Source organism: Octopus sinensis, linkage group LG14 (assembly GCF_006345805.1).
Source record: "Octopus sinensis linkage group LG14, ASM634580v1, whole genome shotgun sequence".
In the NCBI taxonomy this organism is placed as follows: domain Eukaryota; kingdom Metazoa; phylum Mollusca; class Cephalopoda; order Octopoda; family Octopodidae; genus Octopus; species Octopus sinensis.
The window spans coordinates 59797469-59823028 of NC_043010.1; the positions used below are offsets into that span (position 1 = coordinate 59797469).

The 25560-nt window shown below is 34.9% G+C and overlaps 3 protein-coding genes across 6 annotated transcripts in view; all 3 read left to right on the forward strand.

The window, feature by feature from the left end:
* Positions 1–25560, forward strand: part of LOC115219113 — a 53996-nt gene that overhangs the window by 26931 nt on the left and 1505 nt on the right. The window contains exons 9-13 of the mRNA XM_029789188.2: positions 20–155; positions 248–367; positions 3897–6298; positions 7077–7230; positions 8553–8616. Coding sequence (XP_029645048.2) covers positions 20–155; positions 248–367; positions 3897–6298; positions 7077–7230; positions 8553–8616 — 2876 coding nt within the window. The remainder of the gene's footprint in view (positions 1–19; positions 156–247; positions 368–3896; positions 6299–7076; positions 7231–8552; positions 8617–25560) is intronic.
* LOC115219405 (protocadherin-19-like) overlaps positions 1077–25560 on the forward strand; it is a 273644-nt gene continuing 249160 nt past the window's right edge. For all 3 annotated transcript variants that reach the window (XM_036509302.1, XM_029789567.2, XM_036509303.1), the window contains exon 1: positions 1077–1212. The gene's annotated coding sequence lies outside the window, so the exon portion shown is untranslated. The remainder of the gene's footprint in view (positions 1213–25560) is intronic.
* On the forward strand, positions 17426–19003 carry LOC115219122. 2 transcript variants are annotated; one of them, XM_029789198.2, is made up of 3 exons: positions 17426–17531; positions 18360–18513; positions 18684–18999. In XM_029789198.2, the coding sequence occupies exons 1-3, from the start codon at positions 17439–17441 to the stop codon at positions 18800–18802; spliced, it is 366 nt and encodes a 121-aa protein (XP_029645058.1). In that variant the 5' UTR covers positions 17426–17438; the 3' UTR covers positions 18803–18999. The 2 variants fall into 2 exon arrangements, with proteins under 2 accessions (XP_029645058.1, XP_029645059.1); XM_029789199.2 differs by having other exon boundaries at positions 17432–17531; positions 18363–18513; positions 18684–19003.

A 25560-nucleotide genomic window follows, 5' to 3' on the forward strand; every position in this document is an offset into this window, starting at 1 on the left:
TTTATTATTTATTTCACAGCAAAACTATAGTCAGCCAGTAGCAGTGACATCATTTGAATACCCCCCTGGCATGTCGAGCAATCATAAAGATAGTGAACAGTGCTGGAGTGAAGGGTCAAGTACACACTATGAAGAAATACCAGCAGTATCATCAGGTAGAGAAGGGCTATTTTTCAATTGTAGTCTTGACGTCATATGAGGTACATTAAGGATTGCTCCATGTTTTCTATTGTCTGCTGTTTTGCAGGGCTTTGTGGTATACAGGCCAACACATCGACATGTAGTGAGGAGCTGCAAGAGAACCAAGAGAGGTATGTAACACCATCAGAAAAACAATTGCCATCAACACCAGATGTTATAATACTTAACTGACACTTGATCAATGTTAAAAGACTGAAACATTTAAAGACTGTCCTCAATCAACAACAACAACACCAACAACATCAAAACACACCTTACCAAATACACATTAAATATTTTCCCCAAGACTTTAGCTTCCTTTGTCAACAAACTGACATTGATTATTCTGTATCATAAACTTCACTTATCTACAGTCCTTAATAATTATAATTTCTCTTTCTGTTGAAGTAACCTTGTAATTTTAAAGTGTTTTTATATATCTAATGTTAAAATATCTTTTTGTGTTTTCTCAATAAGACTTTTGATTATAATGATGGATAATCATAAATTTTTGTAAATAAAGATGTATTAAAAATATTTTTGCCATCCTTCCTTCTTTAATTGGGAGAATATTGAGAGAATTGGGAATTACTGCAAATGTAGGTCAAATATCCATTAACTGTGATAGAGTTTATTATCTTCTTAAATTCCTAGCAATATATTCTTATAATAGATCCTCTTTTTTAAAGTTAAAATATTTCAATTAAACTCTTTCTGTATCTGACATGTTCGTATTATCTAGACTTATCAGGTAAAATTATTAGAGGAGTTGATATTGTTTCTCTTCACACTGAGAGAAAATACATCTAGCCTGACTTAGGCTGGAAGTAGCACTTACACAGTCACACAGCTTTAAACATCCCCCATCCACAGAGAAGAGTGAGAGGGAACTGCTGGTTCCCACTGACTCACCACCAACACTATTCCATCAACATGAAGCCATTGTCACACCATAGCAGCAGTGACACAGACAACCATTAACAACAGAACATTGGGACCAAGTCACAGTTTATACAACAAAGGATTTTATGCACACTCAGTGTAAGTAGTCTCAGTTTTGTTAGTTTTCTTTTTTGTATTTCTTGTATTATAAATGAGAAATAGATATATTTTAAACATAGAACGTTTTTGTTTTTAGGAATTGTGAAAAGAAAACATTATGTGAAGATTTTTCATTTTATACATTATTATGTAATTCATTCTTAGATTCTGTTTATGTCAATATTATAGAAGCCTGTATGATAACATCTTGTGTTTCAGCATTTTAAAATATTAAAAAAAATCTTTTTCTCAAGAGTACTGTCAGGTTTCTGTTGTAGACTTTGCAGTAATTTTATATAAAATGGCCGGTCTGTTATAAAAAGATAATCAATAGAGAAAGTTATAGCAGTTTGTTTTACTTCATACTTTCTCCTCAATATTTGAAATACCTTTTATGTTCATATAATGATATTATAAGATTATTGTCGTGTTTATTACAAATACAATGATGATAGAGTTTTAAAAGAATGTTTTGAAATTGTTTATCATTGATAATTGTAAGATGGCATAGAAAATATGTGGGTTTTTTTTATATGTATTTCCTTATTAGTGAAGTAAATATATTTTTTTCTGTTTGCTAAAAATATTTTTAATAATTGCAAATAATAATTAAATCTATCAAATTAATTTTAACAACCAAATGAATATATTTCAGAAATTATAAATTTTCAGCTGTTTTAATTCAATGTAATTACATGCCATTTCAAGTACGATACGAAGAAGGTTGGCTTATCACTTTCATTATGAAGTGTCACACTGCTTGCGTAAGATTTTATAAGAAGATTATTTATTAAGGTTAACTTGTCAATTACATCTGTGTATTTCTCTCCCAGAGGAAGTGATGGTACAATGGATATTACAAGAACATAGTTCTTGTAATATTTCAAATAAAAATGTCCAACTAGAAAAACATTCACTTGACATTCCACACATAACCATGCTGTCTTCTTTCCAGGCAAATTACCTTTTGGACTTGAATTTTCAAGCCATATTCCTTGCTTAGGACGAGGAAATTCTGAGGAAGATTTGGCTATTATTTTTGATAAGTCAGTTACATTTAAAACCTCATGGACACATGAAGAGTACAGTTTACTATTGTTGCAAGCTATTACATGTTCCATCATTCTCAAACACCCAGACACATCTATAAAACTCTAGAAAACCATGACTCTACCATTCTTGGCACATTATGTTCCTGCTTTATCCCAGATACACACAAATGACGCCTTCTCCAAAGATGGTAGTGAAACCAATAACCTCTTTAATCCCAAACACTGTTGAGATGCATCAGCAAAGCTGTGTAGGAAACCCATCACAGTCAAACTCTAAGTTCATGTGATTGGCCTTACCAGAACTTGGAGGAATACAATGGACACTGGAACAACGGTAATATTTCCAGACTGCTGCATTGCACTCCATACAATAAACCACTGAACGTCAATGATGGAATTTCTACATTGTTATTAGACCTACTAGAAATAGCAGCTAAATCTCCTTCCTATTACGCTTCACTATCTTAAAAATGGCAAGACACATCTGGCAAGAGGATGGTCACAACTGGAATGTCTTTAATGGTAGGCCTATTGGATCATAGTTGATTTGAGGAATAAGCAATATCAACCAAAACAAATATATATACACCAAAATGCATGGTCCTCAATTAGGTGAGTGTTTGACCCCTTTAGATCAACAAGCTACATGCTGAATCAAAACTGATAAAGGCTCCACAACAAATAATCTTTACTGGAAATAACATATTTATTTTCACTATATTAAGATATCTAGAACTATGATTTCTGTTTCTAAGTAAATGAATGACTCTTACTGTTTATAGTGTTATAGAAAATCAATTTAATATCCTATAGACTCTTTTCTTTGCCAAGAAGGTTTCATTACTGAAAGATATATCACTGGTATATAAAATTGTATGTTTATCAAACTGTGATTTCCTTTAATTGCATCCTCCAGTTAATTGCATAAGAATTACAATAAGTGAGACAATGTAATTAGATGAAATTGACTTTAATAGTGTAAGAATACATCATCTTGTCAAACTCTGCTGTAGAATTGCAGACAATAAATGTTCAGATTCTCATGTCCTGTGGGGAGTGTTTAATGTTTTGTTTGGTTTTTCTTTCTCTCTCTCATTCCTCTGCTAGTAAACTAAGTTTTTGTCGCAATATATCAACCAATTTAGTTCACTCAATTGCTATAATTAATTAGATAGATTTAATTAAATGTATCACCTTATTGCAATGGACGGAATTTGTAGATTGACTCACAAAATACTTTGTAGTGTTTAGTTGTGTACCTTTCTGCTCCCGACTTCAAATCCTTCTGAGATTGACCTCCACTCTTTCATTCTTATGTCGCAGATAGAAGAAGTACCAGTCAAGTACTGGGGTCAAGGCCTTTTACTTATGTAAGAAATCAATATCTTATTGGAAAAGATTTCATATGTTGGTTAGATTTGATGAAAGATATCTAAGCTGTCAACTAGTTGTGATTATGACTTTGCTTGTCAATCTAAGATGATGATATTTCATTTTAATCTCCACATGGTTACTAATATATGTCTGACACAAATCACTTTATAAAATTATAACAGAATTCAGTTTCTATATATTGAGTTATTAAAACAAACAAATAATTCTAAATCCATTTTTATATTTCAGAATCTGCTGTTTGGTTTTTGTCAATGCTTTCACTGACAAAAGAAAATATGTTGAGCTTTTCAGTTTTGCTAACTTTCTTCTTCCCCTGCTGTCTCAGTTTTAATTTAATCTACAAGGTAAAGGAAGAGACAAACACACATACATTTGTTGGAGACATTACAGCTGATCCACAGTTTCAAGACGTAGTGCCATCTGGAGATATTGGTCATATTACGTTTAATCAACTGAAACTTAAAGGAACACAGATATTTAATGTTTCTGAAAGTGGGAAAATCTACACAATACAAACACTGGATGCTGAAGCCCTCTGTACTTTTGAAAAGGAATGTTTCCAGGAAGTTAAAGTTGCTGTTCACAAAGGAAAAAACTTCTTGAAAATCTTGAAAATTAAAGTAGTTATAGAAGACATCAATGACCACCAACCTGAGTTTCCAGAGAAAGAAATTACTATACGTTTCAGAGAAGGTGATGGTAAAGGAATGAAAAAGTCCATTCCAAATGCCATTGACAAAGATGTTGGAGTTTTAAATAGTGTAATTAATTATCATTTAAAGGACAACAAGGAAATGTTTTCATTGTTAGTTTCTAAAAGAGCTGATGGAATATCTCGACTAGAGATTGTTCTAGAAAGTAAATTAAATAGAGAAGTGAAAGATCACTATAGTCTGGAAGTCATTGCTAAGGATGGAGGAAGTCCATCCAAAGAAAGTATTTTAAAGGTAAACATAGAAGTTCAAGATGAAAATGATAATTTACCTGTATTTCAACAAAAACTATACAACATTTCTGTAAAGAAAACACAAGACAAAAACAAAGCTGTTGTTATTGTATCAGCTGAAGATCTGGATATCGGTAAAAATGGAGAGATTTCTTATTATTTTAGTCCAAAGACACTCGAGAAAAACAAACAATATTTCAAGTTAGATAAAATCACAGGAGAAATATTGTTCTCAAAAAATACAAACTTTAATGAAGAAACATTTAAATTATATATTGAAGCCAGAGATGGGGGCAACCCACCTCTCAGTTCCATAGCAACTGTTATGGTAAATGTCATCAACCAGCAGAACAATCCCCCAAATATTGATGTGAACTTTATTTCTACACAGAATCACAACACAGCTACCATTCTGGAAGACATCAAAGTTGGTAGTTTCATTGCTTATGTGATGGTCACTGACAACGATGTTGGACACAATGGAGAGGTGAACTGTCATATCAAAGATGACACATTCAAACTACAGTCAATGGGATCGAAGGAATATAAAATAGTTCTAAAGAAAGCAGTAGACAGAGAGACACGGGAACATTATCACTTTACTGTGTCGTGTGAAGATAAAGGATTACCTGCTCTGAAAACGGATAAAGATCTGTCAATCCAAGTGTTGGATGTGAATGATGTAGAGCCACACTTTACGAAAGACACATTCAAGTTCCTTACCTATGAGAATGACAAAGCTAATTTCCCTATTGGCTTTATCAATGCTACAGACCCAGATATTGGTAAGGGAGGTGAATTGTCTTATTCTCTGAGAAATAAACAGCAATATCGTCTGCCATTCCAGATTATCAACTCTGGCTTTATTTCAACAAACCAGTCTTTAGACAGAGAACACAGAGATTTCTATGAGTTTGAGGTTTTTGTGAAAGACAATGGAAGCCCATCTCTGAATAACACAGTGAATGTTGAAGTGGAAGTATTGGATAGAAATGATAATGCTCCATATTTTACATTTCCTAGTGTTGACCCTTTCACTCTTAATGTCCACTATCATCCGCAAAGTAAGAACGACATCACAGTTCTGAAAGCATCTGATATAGACAGTCACATGAATGCTTTTCTCAGGTATGAAATCGTTTCAGGTAACGAGAGACAGTTATTTAAACTGGATTCATTCACTGGTGTGTTATCTTACTCTCGCACAGTTTACCAAAATGATGCCGGATCATATGAGCTTGAGTTTGTTGTGAAAGACAGTGGTACTCCAGTTCTGTCAGCAACAACTAGTGTGTCTTTGACACTGACTGTTAGTAACAAGACGTCACCAATGTTCACAGCTGTGCACCTACCAAGTGATAACACAATAGATGCGACATTGTTGATTATCATTGTAGTAGCAGCTGTGATAGTATCTATAGCTATTGTGGTTTCTATAACCCTGTGTATTGTGAGATGTAACAATGTGAGAAATAGCTCATCTGAAAGAACAGCAGAAGAGAAACAGGCATACCAATGTCGCAATGAGATGAGACAGTTGATCTATCAAGGTAACAACAGTGTACCTGTGATGTCAGGTAATCGAGGAGAGATGTCAGACAGATACGGTCATTCGAGGAGCCATTACTATCCTGAAGACTGGAAGACATCGACAATGAGCAGAACACTCCAGAAGTCTACAAAGGTAAGTATTAAACATTCTGTAATTAATTTCTTAATATTTAGACATTACCTGAAGTAAATAGTAACTCTGTATCATCCAACACCAGATTAATTATAGAACAATTATAATAATATAATTATATAGATGATACTGCAGAACAATTTTCATTTCAATCTATTTTCTTGAAGCTTCTGTTTAATAACAAAAAATTATGTGACCTGAATATTCTTCTAGAAATAAGATCTTAATCTTTTATTCTTTCAGTTAATTTAGAAATTCCCTTACATTATAGCGAATTACATCATCTGTGTATGATGAAAGAAGCTGTAAGTTCTGAGTGATGTAGTTATAGCCTGTGTTGGGAGTTATTGAGGAAGGTTCTGCGTATCCTGATTCTCATTGCAAACCAATGTATTCCACTTTCAAACCGTTTGTACACATGAACGATTTTAGTTTATTCAAATTTCCTTTTGTTGTCTTTTCTGTTTAGTCTTAAATAATGGATAATGTGTTGGTCCTAAAACAGAGTCCAGTGTTTTATGCTTCATGCATGTTGACTATGTGTCAAACTATTACAATCTCTAAAATGTACCTGGTTAACCACATGTGTGATTTATAAAGTTAGGTTTTGTTGATGAAGGTGTCATATCTTGTGGTTGTTCATCCCAGATGTAATCAACATTTGATTCTGACTGTTCATATTATATAACCTTGTTAGATTCCCATCAGAGATGATGTAAACTATTCCTGGCAGGTGACAATGCATTTATGCTTATATAATGTTCTGTTTTGTCACCAGCAGAAATACAGTCAACCCATTGAGGTGACATCTTATGGAGACAACAGACCGTCTTCTCACTATCCCACTGACACATTGACCAGTCGTAAGAGCAGTGGACAGTGCTGGAGTGAGCGGTCAAGCAGACAGTATGAAGAAATACCAGCAATGTCAGGTAAGGCTATTATTGTTCTTATTACTATCATCATCACCATTGTATGCAACAGCAGAATAATTAGATATTAAACAAAATATTTATGGTATTTAATTATGGGTCTGTATGTTCCAAGTTTAAATGTTGTGATCAACTTTACCTTTCATCTTTACCTTTCCTGTGTTTGATGAAATAAGCACCTGTCAAATTCTGGGGTTGCTTTAATGTATCCTCAGGGGGAACAGATTTATAACCAAAGACTAAAGCCTTCTTTCATTCTCATTGCTAATTCGTCCTTCTTTGTGTTATTGTTTATATGTGGTATCATATGTACTAACAGGACCTGTGATTATATCGCAGAATTAATGGCAAACTTATTGAGTTATTTCTGAAAACTTTATCTAAAAATCCCGAAAGTGCAGCTTGTGTTGTGCCTGTATCAAAAGATAGTTGTTCATCTGCTAATCATTGAAGAGTGAAAGGAATTGGAATGCAATGACTACTTAATGCACTTTATATACACACTTTATATATTTTATTCACAATTCTATAGACTTAATATACAGCACTCTTAAATAAATATTCATTCTCATTTTCAAATATCCCCCATAAACTAAAATGAAAATATCCCATACATATAATATGACTTTCAGTTAAATGGCATATATCTGCCGCAAAAATAAGCATGAATATTTCACAGAATTGCTCTTATGCGTTAAGTGATATAAAATGATATAAAAAAATCTTAGTTCAATTACAAATAAAAATACACTTATCACTATCCAATCACTACCTCCATCATCTCTCTCCCCCTCTCTTTCTCCATCATCTCTCTTTCTCCTTCCTCTCTCTTTCTCTCTGCCTTTCTTTAATCTCACCATCAGAACATCACCCCTCTGCTATAATTATATTTTTAACTCTCCTCTATATCATCACTACCTTCAGCTAACTTTTTTAATCACATAATAAATATTACATTCCCCCGACCTTATGTCATGGATGCTTCTCTCTCCCTCTTTTTTTTCTCTCCTTCTTTTTCTTTCTCCCTCTATCTATCTCTTTGCACTATCCTCTCTTTTTCTTTCATTTTTCTTTCTCCTCTCTTTCCCATTAACTAATCATGTAAAATGTTTTACATTCCCTTTACCTCACACCATGGATGCTACTCTTTCCCTCTTTTTCTCTTTCCGTCTTTTCTCTCTCCCTCTTTTTCTCTAATCATGTGAAACCGTTACTGATGGGCTAAGTAACGGAATGACAAGTAGAATTATTATAAGCTTAAAAATATTATCATGCATTTTAATTATTTTTTAACTCAAACTTTGTATTTCTCTGTATTTCAGGAATCTATGGTGGTGCCCCACCGGATGTATCAAGCACCAGTGAGAGAGACCATTACCAAGACAGATATGTGAAACCTCCAGAGAGACAGTTACCTTCAACACCAGATGTTGTTGTCAGTTAAATCAGGTTACAATTATAGTTTCACTAAGATCAAGCAAATTTCATTTCTTTCTAAATACCAAAGTACCAAAATAAATTTACAAATACAATTCACACAAAGAATCTTGCAAACCAGATCCAAAAACGAAATCTAAAATTCTTTCCTTGAATCTCTTTTTCTGTTAAAACCTTTAATTTTCACAAGTCCAAAGAAACATTGCAAATATATTTGACATAGTTTATTTAATTTGCCATTTTCCTTTAATATCTTCTTAAACTCACATCTTAAAATATTATATGAAGGATTTATAGTTACACACATTAACAACATCAGCCATATTTTGTTAATATAACCTCTCTGTTCTAAGGATTTCTATGTCAGTCTCTCTCCACATCAGACATGTTGGTGTTATATAGACTTATCATGGCTGACTGTTAGTGGAGCTGATAGTGTGTTACCCCCTCTCTCTCTCTCTCTCTCCCTCCCTCCCTGCTTCATCTGTGTGAGGAGAAACAACATATAGTTTGCATGAAGCTGGAGTAAGCATCACCCATCCTTCTCTCTCACCCTCTCACTCACACGCTCTCACACACACTCACACACTCACACTCACTAAACACCACACATCCACAAAGGAAGACTGAGAGGGAACTGCTGGTTCCCACTGACTCACCACCAATACTATTCCATCAACATGAAGCCATTGTCACACCATAGCAGCAGTGACACAGACAACCATTAACAACAGAACATTGGGACCAAGTCACAGTTTATACAACAAAGGATTTTACACACAATGAAGGTAAGTAGTTTTCATTTTCATTCTCTGATCCTCACTTATTTAATCAAATAAGGAAGAAGTATAACAAAGGAACAATTTGTATATGGACGATCTAGTTTTAACAATTGTGGGAACATTGACATATAATTATTGGCTTGAAAATTCATTATTTCTCTTTAATATTCTCTTTATTAGGAAACTTTGTTTTCTTTGGTTTCCATTCTGAATAGAATATCTTCCATTTGTATCTTTTAAAATGGATTTTCAATAGAAGCTTTCCACTTAGGATGAAACATTTTCCTCCAAGTTGAACATCAATAGACAAGACTTCCCAAACCTAAAACAAAACTAAACAAGATGGAGGCAGCATGTCAGGATGTTGTTGACAGTGTGAAGCTGCAATCTCATCTTCTTAGATTTGAGGTAATTTGTTAGAGTCACACACAATACTATCACAAATGGAAACTTACTTTGGTTTAATATTTGCAATTTATCTGGAAAATAAAACAACACTGACATGAACTGGCACTGAAAATATCCCTCATTTAATGAAGAAATATAATTATAATAATAATAATAATAATAATAATAATAATAATGATAATGATGATGATGATGATGATAATAATAATAATAATAATAATAATAATAATAATAATGATGATGATGATGATAATAAAAATGATTTCTGGTTTGGCACAAAGCTAGCAGTTGAGTGGGAGGTGGTGGAGGGTTGTCAATTAAATCAACTCCAGTACTTAACTGGTACTTTATTTTATCAAGCCTGGAGGGATGAAAGATAAAGTTGACCTTGGTTGGAGTTGAACTCAGAATGATGTAAAAATCTGAAGAAACTAGTGCAAGGCATTTTTTCAGACACCAGTCATTCTGTCCGTTTCACACCCTACAAATAATTATGATAATAACGGTTTCACATTTCACCACAAAATAATAATAATAATAATAATAATAATAATAATTCCGTTTTGCAATTTTATTTTATTTTTCCTTTCTCAATACTTCCTTCTGAAATTTCAAAATTACTAAAAATTTCTATTTTATGTCTGTCAAATATTGTTGCTTCTGTTCTATCTCTCATTGATATGTAACAGAAGTCGATAGCTTGGTTGGTTGTGAGGGAATATAAACACATGTAATGGAGAATATGTCTTCAGATAACTATTTGTAGCAAAAAGACTGTATAAAAGGCTGCAGAGTAATTTGTAATAATGTTTAATTTGGAACTAATTTTCATGGAATTTGTAGATTTTTACTAGAAGAGGTGACAAAATGTCTTCCCTATATCATTCTATATTGCTTTAATCTGAACTTCACAAAACAAATATCTTTATATATTATCTAATGGCATCTGTGTAGTAGACCTTAACACATACACAAACTCCCTTTTTCTCTCACTCTCTCTTTATTTCTCTCTCCTTCCCTCTTTCTCCCCCCTTCTCTTTCTCTCTCTCTCTCACACACATGCATGCACAAGCCACACTATGATATATGATTATCAAACATTAATTGTAAATGATATTATCAGATTAAGAAATGGACTATGAAAATATATTTCAGAGAAGACAAGTAATTTTGTTTCTGTATATGCATTAGCATATATTGTGGATGCTGGATGTTGTGGTGGTTGTGTACACAAGCATATTTATTATACGTATGTAATTTTGAAGTGTATATGAAACTAGAATGTTACCCGTCATTAGACTGGTAACTTTGGAAGTATACTTCTGCCATCATGGGTAATATCAGAAAATAAGGCATATGTACAATAATTTTATCAAATTTCTTGGTGTGCGCACAAAATGATGAAATGATGCTAATTTTCAAAAGAAAAATATTTGTTACTCTTATTTTCTCTTCCTTGATTTTGTTTTCTGTGCGTGCGTGCGTTTGTGATTATTTTACTCATTGCCTGCCACCAAGCCTAGTATGCACACTCATCCTACTCTTCTTATTTCTCTATTTTCTCTTGCCACCTCTGTATACATTGTAAAGCATCACTGCAGAAATTAACGAACCAACCAACCAACATTTATTTCAATTATTATTACACATAGCTGCCATCGTGATGTCTGTTTAAATACTGTACTATAATATTGTTTGTACATCTTATAACCTTTGCACATATCTTAAGAGATATTTCTATCTATGTATGTTACAGTGTTATGATATTTGCACATATATTTTTTTTATATATGGTAGAATAGGTGATATATTTGATTATATATGACTAAAAATTCTATAATATTGAACATATTATTGATTATCTTGAAAAAAAGATTGGGGGAATAGTTCTTAAAGCAAAGTACAAACTAAGGAAGAAGGTGATGCAAAGCTTGAGTGATTGTAATTGATATTGGATATTTGTAGCATGGTGGCAGAGCTGAAGAAGCAGAGAGACAGAAATTTTATTCATTAAGACAGTCGTTCCTAATGCCACTCCTGTCTTGATTTTTGTGCATGTATTCCCACCGAGGGAGAGGCATTATATGTATTATCAAGATATCTGGTTATGCTATATTATGTCATTATTTTATCTGTAGTATCACTTTGAGGTTTTGATTTAGAATCTGATTATTTGTGTTTACAGTGAAAATATTTGTCCATTTTAAACAGAAGCTTATTACGTTACATAGAAACTGGTCTGTTTGACCATGTTGCTCAATTTTCTGTGATCCCTTCATTGAGGATCCAGCTGGGGCTGATGGCTCTCTGTGGTTGACCTCCTGATACCTGGTCACAGCAGATGAGATCCCCATCACATGATGATGGGGATTCACTGTGACTGCTTTATGGGTTGCATATTCCCTGGGAATATACTTATTTCTTTATTGCCCACAAGGGGCTAAACATAGAGGGGACAAATAAGGACAGACAAAGGGATTAAGTCGATTAGATCAACCCCAGTGCGTAACTGGTACTTAATTTATCGACCCCGAAAGAATGAAAGGCAAAGTCGACCTCGGCGGAATTTGAACTCAGAACGTAACAGCAGACGAAATACACTGACAGATGTTATATGGTGAATGCAGCGACACATTGCAAAGGTGCACGTGCCCACACCTGAACTGGCCTAAAGAGAGTACCTCATCAAGCTGACAATATAATTAGTTTGATTTTTCAAATCATGTATCCATAATCTTATAACAACACAATCTCTGTTACCCACATTCTTGAGGCAAAGAAGAAAAATCTAAAAATTACTGTACGTACTTACAAGAGACAGAAAGTATATTGTTGTCACTAGTAACAATGAAAACATCTTTCATAGAAATATTTAGACAATTTTGATTTCTTTGAATGAGGAAATATTTTAGGAACCAGAGTCGAAAATAGGATTTTTTTACAAATTAGCCAATGTATATGATAACAGCAATTTAAGTGACGAAACAACTCGTCTGAGTAACAGAGATTTTGCCGTTATAAGATTATGGATCCATGATTTGAGAGATCAAATTAATTATTGTCAGCTTGATGATTTTCTCTCTGTTGTATGTAATGTGATGTGTGGTGACACAAGGCAATAGGCCCATGCTGTTAGTTCTCAGGGTGACTTCTTGCCTAAACTCCATCTTCAACTGCAACTTAAAATGCAAGGATTGTTATAGCCATTTAAATGGGGCTGCTTATCTATTGGCAGTGTCTCAGTCGTGTATAATAGAGTGAAAGGAGAGACAAGCAAACAACTGGTATTGGGTCAGTTTATGACATATACATTTATACAATACATATGGGGAAACAAATGTTTTAAGGGGTTCAAATTACAAGAGATCAATAATTATTCTGGGAGTGTGCTATTAACATTTCTGAATTGAACTTTTATCAATCTCTTGTGATTTAAACTCCTTAAAAAATTTGTTTCTCCTTACATTTTGTATAAATATACATACACACACACACACATCAATATCTCATGACCTGACCTGAAACCTGTTGTTTGCCTGTCTATCCTTTTATTTTATTATACACAGGTATGTGTGTGTATGTGTCCTTGGGAGCAAGGACCTACCTCTTAGTCTCTGCTATTCCAAGGTCTACTCTTCACCCAAAGTGGTAGCCCCTGCTAGGGTTCCAGCTATGTGTTAACTAGCATGTGTACTAAGGGGAGTGGAGGACTCCCAGTTCTTGTTCCTTCTACAAGAAGGTAAAGTCATATAAAAAAAAAATTTTTTTTAATTGGAGTGCTCAGAGCGAGCCCCTCTGGCTTGCATATGAAAAGCATGGAATGATGGTTTCTGGTCGTCTTGACCTCCTGTGTTGTGTCTTTGGTTTTATAACTGATAGCACAGAAAAGTAGGTCCAGTGCTGCGCAACACATTACTCTCAGAACGATTGAATGGATTTAGTGAGTTTAGGAAGGGGCCTTACTTGGTCACGAGTTGACTTCCACCACGTATGTATATGTGCATGTGGGCATGTGTGTGTGTAGTGCCTTGTTGGGACATTGTATGAGAGTTGTAGAACAAAGGTCTTCATGCTACATGTGGTTTTTACATGTTTCCAGTCTGTGAGAAACGTCTGATCATGGGGGAATATTACCTTGCTCGGAAACAAGTGTGGGTTGACAACATGAAGGACGGCTGGACATAGAAAATCTGCTTCTATGAGTTTCGTCTGACCTCTGCAAACACGGCCAAGTGGACATAGCAATGATGATGATGATGATGATGATTGTGAGTTTTCCAACAGTGAATCATTTTAGTCTTGTATGTCGGAGTTCGATTTTTGCTTCCATAATCTCTCCATTGTCGGAAAGGGAGGATACAAGGGATGTTTTTATAAATAAGATAGAATATATTGTAAATGGTCAAATATAAACAAAAAGCAAAATAAAGGAGGCCATTACAAAAATCTAATTACTGATTCTTGGTGTAACGAAGTTATGTAGAAATGAACAGTATAGAAGGGAAGTAACTCTGCTTAGGCACCATCGCCTCGGGTTCGTTTATTTGGTACCTCGTGGTATTTTAATCCTTTGGTCTCTATCGTCCCTACTGGCCAATGATGATGACAACTGTTTCGTAGTGCTCCCTTCCTTTAAATTGTAAAGCTCTTTCATGTTTATTGTTATTTCAATATCTATTAGGTCTGATTTTGCTTTGGTTTCTTATCTTTGACTTTGCCTCGCTTGGTTATTGATTCAAGTTTGTAGGGATCAACATCACCATCATCATTATCATCATCATCATCATCATCATTTAACGCCCCTTTGCTAGCATGGGTTGGACGGTTTGACAGGAGCTGGCAATCCTATTTCGTAAGATTTTCTGTCTCGTTAGCTCCTTGCATCACTTGTTTGAATTATAGAACTGTCTTCTCGTTAACTTATGAATCCAAAACGTGATTACTTGAAACAGTTAATTGATGAGTTGCTTTTTCGCATTTTATTTTCTTATTTTTACAGTGATATGTTAAAGATGTGGAGAATTCTGTGTCTGATGTCTTTACTAATCCAGTGCTATCACTGTCTGAACCTCACTTACCGGGTGAAAGAAGAAAACAGTCCCATTACATATATAGGTTCTATTGCATCCAGTAAACAATTTTTGAAGACCTTTTCATCAGAAGAACTGAAAGTAATTACATTTAATCAACTCCAACAAAAGGAGGCAGAATTATTTAATGTCACAACAACAGGGAAACTCTACACTCTTCAAACAATAGATGCTGAATCACTGTGTAGATATAATAAGGAGTGTTCGAGAATTATTAAAGTAGCTGTTCACAAACAGAAAACTTTTGTAAGAATTTTAAAAGTCAAAATAATCATAGAAGACATCAATGACCACCAACCTGAGTTTCCAGACAAGGAAATAACTTTACATTTTGAAGAAGGAGATGGCAAAGGAATGAAAAAGTCCATTGCAAATGCCATTGACAAAGATGTTGGTTTTAAAAACAGATTAATTCATTACAAATTATCGCAATCTAATCACTCGTTTTCTCTGGAAGTATTCGAACATGCTGATGGTGTATCATACCTTCAGATTGTTCTAGAAGAAAAGTTAGACAGAGAGGTAAAAGAATTATACAATGTAGAAGTTATTGCAGAAGATGGAGGAACTCCAGCCAAGCAGAGTGTGTTAAATGTTAAGATTGTAGTTGACGATGAAAATGATAATCGACCTGTTTTTTCAAAGAGAATATATAATGTGTCAGTAGCAAAAACACATAAAACCAACATACCGGTCGTCATAGTGTCAGCACAGGATTCTGACAGTGGGGACAATAGGAAAATATCGTATCATTTTAGTCCAATGGAGTTGAACCGCGTAGACGCAGGGCCAGGGGGTAAGATGAAGACGAGTTTAGAAGTACAGTGTTGAAGAAGAGAAGAAGAGCAGAGATGGAGGAACTCAGCAAGCAGAGTGTGTTAAATGTTAAGATTGTAGTTGACGATGAAAATGATAATCGACCTGTTTTTTCAAAGAGAATATATAATGTGTCAGTAGCAAAAACACATAAAACCAACATACCGGTCGTCATAGTGTCAGCACAGGATTCTGACAGTGGGGACAATAGGAAAATATCGTATCATTTTAGTCCAATGACATCAGAAATGGATAGTAGACATTTCCAGTTGAAACCAGACACTGGGGAGATATTTCTAACAGAAACCTCAAGTCTACAAGAAAAAGTTATTTATGAGTTATTTATAGAGGCTAGAGATGGAGGGAAACCTCCTCTCAGCTCCATAGCAACTGTTATGGTAAATGTCATCAACCAACACAACAATCCTCCAAATATTGATGTGAATTTTATTTCTGCACAGAATCACAACACAGCTACCATTCTGGAAGACATCAAAGTTGGTAGTTTCATTGCTTATGTGATGGTCACTGACAATGATGTTGGACACAATGGCCAGGTGAACTGTCATATCAAAGACGACACATTCAAACTACAGTCAATGGGATCGAAGGAATATAAAAATAGTTCTAAAGAAAGCAGTAGTAGACAGAGAGACACAGGAACATATCACTTTACTGTGTCGTGTGAAGATAAAGGTTACCTGCTCTGAAAACTGATAAAGATCTGTCAATCCAAGTGTTGGATGTGATGATGTAGAACCACACTTTACGAAAGACACATTCAAGTTCCTTACCTATGAGAATGACAAAGCTAATTTCCCTATTGGCTTTATCAATGCCCACAGACCCAGATATTGGTAAGGGAGGTGAATTGTCTTATCTCTCTGAGAAATAAACAGCAATATCGTCTGCCATTCCAGATTATCAACTCTGGCTTTATTTCAACGAACGAACCAGTCTTTAGACAGAGAACACACAGAGATTTCTATGAGTTTGAGGTTTTGTGAAAGACAATGGAAGCCCATCTCTGAATAACACAGTGAATGTTGAAGTGGAAGTATTGGATAGAAATGATAATGCTCCATATTTTACATTTCCTAGTGTTGACCCTTTCACTCTATATGTCCACTATCATCCGCAAAGTAAGAACGACATCACAGTTCTGAAAGCATCTGATATAGACAGTCACATGAATGCTTTTCTCAGGTATGATGAATCGTTCAGGTAACGAGAGACAGTTATTCAAACTGGACTCGTTCAACTGTGTGTTATCTTACTCTCGTACAGTTACCAAAATGATGCTGGATCATATGAGCTTGAGTTTGTTGTGAAAGACAGTGGTACTCCAGTTCTGTCAGCAAAACAACTAGTGTGTCTTTGACACTGACTGTTAGTAACAAGACGTCACCAATGTTCACAGCTGTGCACCTACCAAGTGATAACACAATAGATGCGACATTGTTGATTATCATTGTAGTAGCAGCTGTGATAGTATCTATAGCTATTGTGGTTTCTATAACCCGTGTGTATTGTGAGATGTAAAAATGAGTAGAAATAGCTCATCTGAAAGAACAGCAGAAGAGAAACAGGCATACCAATGTCGCAAGTGAGATGAGACAGTTGATCTATCAAGGTAACAACAGTGGTACTGTGATGTCAGGTTAATCGAGGAGAGATGTCAGACAGATATGGTCATTCAAGGAGCCATTACTATCCTGAAGACTGGAAGACGTCGACAATGAACAGAACACTCCAGAAGTCAACAAGGGTAAGTATTATTTTAGGTAAATATGTTGCAAACTTATTTTTATGTTTGAGTAATTTAGATTGTGGAATTATTGCTGTATGTTAAGTAAATCTGATACACTAAGACATGCATTAGAAGTGAATAGCAGACCGCGATAGATGGTCTCACTTTGCAAAACATCAAAAACAATGCTTTGTATCTTTACATTTCTGTTTCACATGCTATTTTCAAATATCTGTGGAGCCTGCTTTGAGGTTTTTTATCCCGTCATGGCTTTTAAAGTATACACCAAATAGTTCCAGGTGTCAGTGTAATTACATAGACACTGCTCATTATGTAGTGGCCCTGCTACTCTTTGAGATCCCTGCAGAATTGAACACGATAAAATGGCTAGCATGATTTTAATAATCTTTTTGGAACATCCAGAGAGATGCATTTTCAACATTATTACAATATTCTTTCCAAATGTTTACATTGTAAACATTTGAAGAGTTCTCATAAATATGAAGTTTGGAATTACATCAAGGTTTACATAAAATATCTTTAACTCATATTCTGGGTTAATCATGTATTAGTCGTTAATGCAACTACCATATTCTATTATTAATCATTTGAGGTAATATTTTCAAAATTAAACATATCACCATATATTTCTCCAGAACGAAACTACGATAATTTATTCAATATCAGATAAATACAGTATAATGAGTGATCATAACAATGATTATTATGATTGTCATATGCTGCTGCTTTCTATAAATTCAGTGAAAGTAGGATGAGTTATTCATTAGCATTGTCAATCGTGAATGATATGTTTACATTAACCCTTGTTACTATTATACTTTACAGCAGAAATACAGTCAACCGATTGAGGTGACATCTTATGGAGACAACAGACCATCTTCTAACTATCCCACTGACACATTGACCAGTCGTAAGAGCAGTGGACAGTGCTGGAGTGAGCGGTCAAGCAGACAGTATGAAGAAATACCAGCAATGTCAGGTAGGACAACAATTGATTCTCATTTAATATTACAGTAATTCATTACTAATTATTGTACTAATTATTGTTGTATACTCTGAGATGTAATTAGTTCTGTCTGTGTGTCCCTAGAGTATATCTGATGATGGTGATTGTTTCAGACATTGCTACATTAAAACAATGTTTTGCAGGGATCTATGGTAGCCAACAGGATACACCAGTGAACCCCGAAAGACAACAGTATCAAGACAGATATGTGAAACCTCCAGAGAGACAGTTACCTTCAACACCAGATGTCATTACTAACTGACCACTGGTCATTTAACTAAATATTGACCCTTTACAATAATATTTCAAATAACCACCAACCCCCTTCACTCACACAAACTAATATAAATATAATAACTTCTCTCATTACCTCACAATTATAATATTATATTCCAACCTATGATAGAATATATGGACACTAACAGTGAAGTCAGCAACATTTCAAACCACCACACACACACACACACACACTTAATGTTTTAATATCGCTCCTCTTTTCTCTAATATTCTCAGTTAGGTGATTTTTATATTTCCCAAATATCTCTGGAATTAAATTAGAATACGTTTAAAATATATTTCTTTATTTTTACAACAGTGTTATTAAAATCTAAGTCTTAGGAAATTATATTTAAAAATGGTACAAAAAAACCTGCTTGAAATTAGAATATCCTTCTCTATTTGTTCCTGCATCCTCCATTATAGGTTGGGTGTATATTTAGGTCAGACACATCTTAACCAGAACTGTTCTATATTAACATCATTTGTTAGTAATATATTTACCAATATCAGTGATGTTTGTTAATATGAGATCCGTATGAAACACTGAATATATATATATATATCTATGCCAGTCTCTCTCTCTCTCTCTCTCTCTCTCTCTACATCAGACATGTTGGTGTTATATGGACTTCTTATGGCTGACTGTTAGTGGAGCTGATATTGTTTGTTCTCTTTCTTTCTTTCCCTCTTCTCTTTGAGGGAAACACAGCATCTTGTGTGTGTGAGGCTGGAGCAAGCATCACCCATCCCTCCTCTCTCTCTCTCTCTTACACGCATATGCACACACACACACACTAAACATCACAATCCACAAAGGAAGACTGAGAGGGACTGCTGGTTCCCACTGACTCACCACACAACACTATTCCATCAACATGAAGCCATTGTCACACCATAGCAGCAGTGACACACAGACAACCATTAACAACAGAACATTGGGACCAAGTCACAGTTTATACAACAAAGGATTTTACATACAATGAAGGTAAGTCTATGAATGTTATTTGGTATTATTAAGATATTTGACTGATGATTGTTAGAGAAACTTTCTTCAGCCATCTTTTACTATAGAATATAATAAATAGAAATTATGTCAGTAGACATTTAAATATGGTCTTTGCCAGTTACACGGTTTCTGTTGAGATTTATATGTTCATGATTCATATTTTGCTGTTAGGAAGTGTGAAATAATATTTAATTATGGTTATTTTCCAAGTGAAAATATTTAAATCCAGTCAGTGTTGTGTCTTATTTGCAGACATCTTCCTATTATTATCAGTATTGATAATGTATAATATATAACCAGAAGATGTTCTTTATTGTGTGTATTAAAAAAAAGAATCTGAGTGTTTCTTGTGAAGGATGTTTTGAGAGAGTCAAGTATCATTATTGTGTTTATATGTAAGAATGGGTTATATTAATATAAAATATTAAAGTGAAACTGGGAGAAGAGTTGACAAGATGGTGGTTTAGTGTCAACATAAATAATCAATATTGTGTTGTGGTATTATTTAAGTCTTTCTAAATTTAATATTGTATCAGATTTTATTGGTTTTCATGTATTTGCTGCCTTTAAGGTGAACTAGTATCATATTGGTTGTTTATAAATAATATCTTATTTTTTTTAATATTTATTCATAGTACTATACTTCTGCTGAAATATCAATTCGTGTTTCTGCAGTAAATTAACTTATTTCAATGTACAGAAATTTCCTAGAATAATTTAACAGTCAACATTATCAAGAGAAGATAATGTTATTTAATTTTGGTGTAAGAAATTATCTTTAAAGTATTTTATATAAGTATACTATTGGAACAGTACTAAGTGACGTTAGAGGTAAGTGTGGTATGGCTGAATTCAGTCATTTTAAAGCATTTGATGTGAAACTACATCGAAAAGACATGGCATATCTGGACCATCACACCACCCCATCATCACTTAATGTCTCTCTTCAATAGTTAAATTTTGACAATTGCCAAGGCAACATCTATAGTTGTTACTTATTGTGCTCCAGCATGGACACAACCATTAACACAATGAAACTGTTGCAGTAATGACAGTGTAATGAAATCATATCAGTGATATGAATCCAGATGTGATTCTGCTTCATAGATTCAGCCAGCTGTGCACCTCCTCCTCCCAAATCAAGCCATAATATTAACTAATATTCTTATTTGTTTCTCTACTAAACTCTGACTCATCCTGCCGTTCTCCTGCATCAGGCCAACTCATCTTGATGCTCTGCTAAGTTATGGGTGCAACCATTTCCCCTCCACCGATATACTATTCCACACTACAGAACATTCTAAGTTTCTTTTAATGTTTTACATATTATATTTCTATGTTTTACCAACGATAATTTATTGTTTCTTCACATATGAAAGACACTTTTCTCTCATAATTTCAGGTTAATTGACTGGTATTTAACTCAACAAATGAAGATGGTCTTAATAGCGATATGGATATTACAGTCTCTGCTCCACTGTTCTGTTTCTAAAGACATTGTTTACCATGTGAAAGAAGAGAACAGTCCTGTTATCAACATAGGAGACATTACTGCTGATTCCCAGTTAAAGGACACTGCATTATTATCGTTCAGTCAGTTGCAACAGAAGGGAACACAGCTGTTTAATGTGACCACCACTGGGAAGATATACACCACACAAACACTGGATGCTGAGTCTCTGTGTACTTTTGAGAAAGAATGCTTTCACACAATTAAGGTAGCCGTTCATAAAGCAGGTAAATTTATAAAGATATTGAAAATTAAGGTGATTATAGAAGACATCAATGACCATCAACCAGAGTTTCCTGTGGAAGATATAATTCTGCAATATTCTGAAACTGAAAGTAAAGGCACAAAACGGTCAATTCCCAATGCCATTGACAAAGATGTTGGATTGACAGAACAGATTAGTGAATTATGAATTGAAGGGAAGTAACCAACAGTTTTCTTTGTCCACATTCAAAAGAGCAGACGGAGTATCTTTTCTTGAAATTATATTACAAGGAAAGTTGGATAGGGAGACGAAAGACAGCTATAATATAGAAGTGATTGCTAAGGATGGAGGAACTCCACCCAAACAGGGTGTCTTAAATGTGCACATAACTGTGAAAGATGAAAATGATAACAGACCAATTTTCTCTGAGAAAACATACAATGTCTCTATACAAAATAACCATGAAAAGAATAGACCAGTTGTTGTAATGATGGCAGAAGACTCTGATATTGGAGAAAATGGTAAAGTTTCATATTATATCAGCCCAACAACGTCAACAGATTCAAAAGATAATTTTATTATAAATGAGAAAACTGGAGAAATATTCTTAGCCAAAGAATCACAATTTGACAAAATGAAATCATTTAAATTATACATTGAAGCCAGAGATGGGGGCAACCCTCCTCTCAGTTCCATAGCCACGGTTATGGTAAATGTTATCAACCAGCAGAACAATCACCCAAATATTGATGTGAACTTTATTTCTACACAGAATCACAACACAGCCACCATTCTGGAAGACATCAAAGTTGGTAGTTTCATTGCTTATGTGATGGTCACTGACAATGATGTTGGACACAATGGACAGGTGAACTGTCATATCAAAGACAACACATTCAAACTACAGTCAATGGGATCGAAGGAATATAAAATAGTTCTAAAGAAAGCAGTAGACAGAGAGACACAGGAACATTATCACTTTACTGTGTCGTGTGAAGATAAAGGATTACCTGCTCTGAAAACTGATAAAGATCTGTCAATTCAAGTGTTAGATGTGAATGATGTAGAACCACACTTTACGAAAGACACATTCAAGTTCCTTACCTATGAGAATGACAAAGCTAATTTCCCTATTGGCTTTATCAATGCTACAGACCCAGATATTGGTAAGGGAGGTGAATTGTCTTATTCTCTGAGAAATAAACAGCAATATCGTCTGCCATTCCAGATTATCAACTCTGGCTTTATTTCAACAAACCAGTCTTTAGACAGAGAACACAGAGATTTCTATGAGTTTGAGGTTTTTGTGAAAGACAATGGAAGCCCATCTCTGAATAACACAGTGAATGTTGAAGTGGAAGTATTGGATAGAAATGATAATGCTCCATATTTTACATTTCCTAGTGTTGACCATTTCACTCTTAATGTCCACTATCATCCGCAAAGTAAGAACGACATCACAGTTCTGAAAGCATCTGATATAGACAGTCACATGAATGCTTTTCTCAGGTACGAAATCGTTTCAGGTAACGAGAGACAGTTATTTAAACTGGACTCTTTCACTGGTGTGTTATCTTACTCTCGCACAGTTTACCAAAATGATGCCGGATCATATGAGCTTGAGTTTGTTGTGAAAGACAGTGGTACTCCAGTTCTGTCAGCAACAACTAGTGTGTCTTTGACACTGACTGTTAGTAACAAGACGTCACCAATGTTCACAGCTGTGCACCTACCAAGTGATAACACAATAGATGCGACATTGTTGATTATCATTGTAGTAGCAGCTGTGATAGTATCTATAGCTATTGTGGTTTCTATAACCCTGTGTATTGTGAGATGTAACAATGTGAGAAATAGCTCATCTGAAAGAACAGCAGAAGAGAAACAGGCATACCAATGTCGCAATGAGATGAGACAGTTGATCTATCAAGGTAACAACAGTGTACCTGTGATGTCAGGTAATCGAGGAGAGATGACAGACAGATATGGTCATTCGAGGAGCCATTACTATCCAGATGACTGGAAGATGTCTACAATGAACAGAACACTTCAGAAATCTACACGGGTAAGTATTATTTTCAGTATATTTGTTTTAATATTTTCTTCATGTTGTAATAATTTGACTGCTATAAATATTACTTGGTGACATATATCTGATAAATTTTCCTCTCAGAATTGTGTATCGTGTGTTTCGTATGTGATTTACTTGAAGACACTTTGTATAACCCAACACCATAGGCAGTAAATTGGTCAGAATGTGGCCATAGATATATAGCTTGGCAGTAGATTGTTGCAGTGGGGAATATGTATCTCTTAAATGACTTGTGTCAATTACTTTCACCTGTTTACATTAAAGCATGACTTTCTTTATCCGTTAGTGGATGACATAAGCATCCTAGTATTGCCAGAATCAGTAGACGAAATACCTTGTTGTATTTATTCTGACTTCTTACCTTTTTATTACCTTTTTCTCTTGAAAAACGCCGCCGCCGTGGTGATCTCATTCTCGCCCTCAACATCATAAGCGGAAAGCGTAACCTCTCGAAAGAGCTGTTCTTCACTCCTGCTCCAGAGCGTCGGCTGCGGGGTCATTCCGAAAAGCTCTACCTGCGACGATTTCATCTCAATCGAAGGAGAGGAGCTTTCTCCGTCCGGGTTGCGGATCCGTGGAACAAGCTGCCAGACGAGATGGTGAAGATGCCGACGACCGCTTTGTTCAAAGCCTCCCTGGACCTCAAGTGGCCTGAACTCTTTACATGAACACCACTCTGTACTTAACTCCATGTCCCCCTACATGGCCTTGCTATTTGCTTTTAAGCCAAATTAACTAATTAACTAACTAACTATCCTTTGAATCCACCTACATTTTTGGTGACCACTGCAGTGTAGGACCAGAACCACTTATCTGCCTTCACTAAATTATCGTTATTCGCTTCAAGCAATATATGGGCAGTCATAAACGTTTGTGCATTTATATTTGGTATTGTGGAGATGTTGATTAGTCTATCTTTCAACAATACACCAAACTTATCATATAATAATAATAATGAAATTATTGTATGCAGAGCTGAGGTGCACCACAACATGTCAAAAGTGCATATAAAACACTTAACCCATGGAATTTAAACCTGTCAGTCTGGAGGCCACATGTTTGTTATTACATAATTATAAAGGGTGTATGGAGGCCACATGTTTGTTATTACGTAATTAGAAAGAGTGTATGACATCCATTCGTGGGTTACATGGTCTTTGCGAGAAGGTGTTGAGACGAGCTGAAACACCTTCGATCTTCCACTGCATACTTCATTCATCCAGAACTTAACAACTATCTCCAGCACTTCAAACCACATCAATTCTAAGACTCTGTGGAAATATGTGAGGTGCTATGACATTATCTTCATTACTAACCAGCCTTAAAACTCACAATTGCTGGAAACGGAATGTGCATTGCTCTTGCAACATCAGAAAGTAACAACATAGTCATCTGCCATTTCTCCTGTGAGACTTCTGACTTGGTGAAAGTTTTTTGCATCAGTGAGGAACCAAAGTACACTGTATTTGTGAGGGTTTTTAACCTCATTAAATAACCTCTTGGCACAGGTCAAATGATTTTCTTGGTTCTTTGGAGACAAGAATTAGCCTCTCCTCAGTACATAGGACAGGTGTCAAATGTGCTTGTGCACCTCAGTTCTGAGAGTCCATTCCAATGCTTGAATTTCCTTTACCATGGCCTCCTTTACTGGTTTTCTGGGATCATAATCAATAATGTTCTGAATCCATTGGATGAACTGCAGTGTCTTTCTAAAGTCTAAACATTTAGAAGAATTTAGTTCTCTTTAATACACTTCAAAAATTCTTGCTAGAGGCTTCCAATTCTACACAAACTTTGAGTACAAAAGATCTTGCAGCATTTTACAAAGTTGGTAATATCTAAATTGCTGTGTTCCTCACTTATGTCAACAATAACTGCCTGTCTTTTTTTTTCATTTCTTTAGCATTTTATCTGACATAGTGTATCTG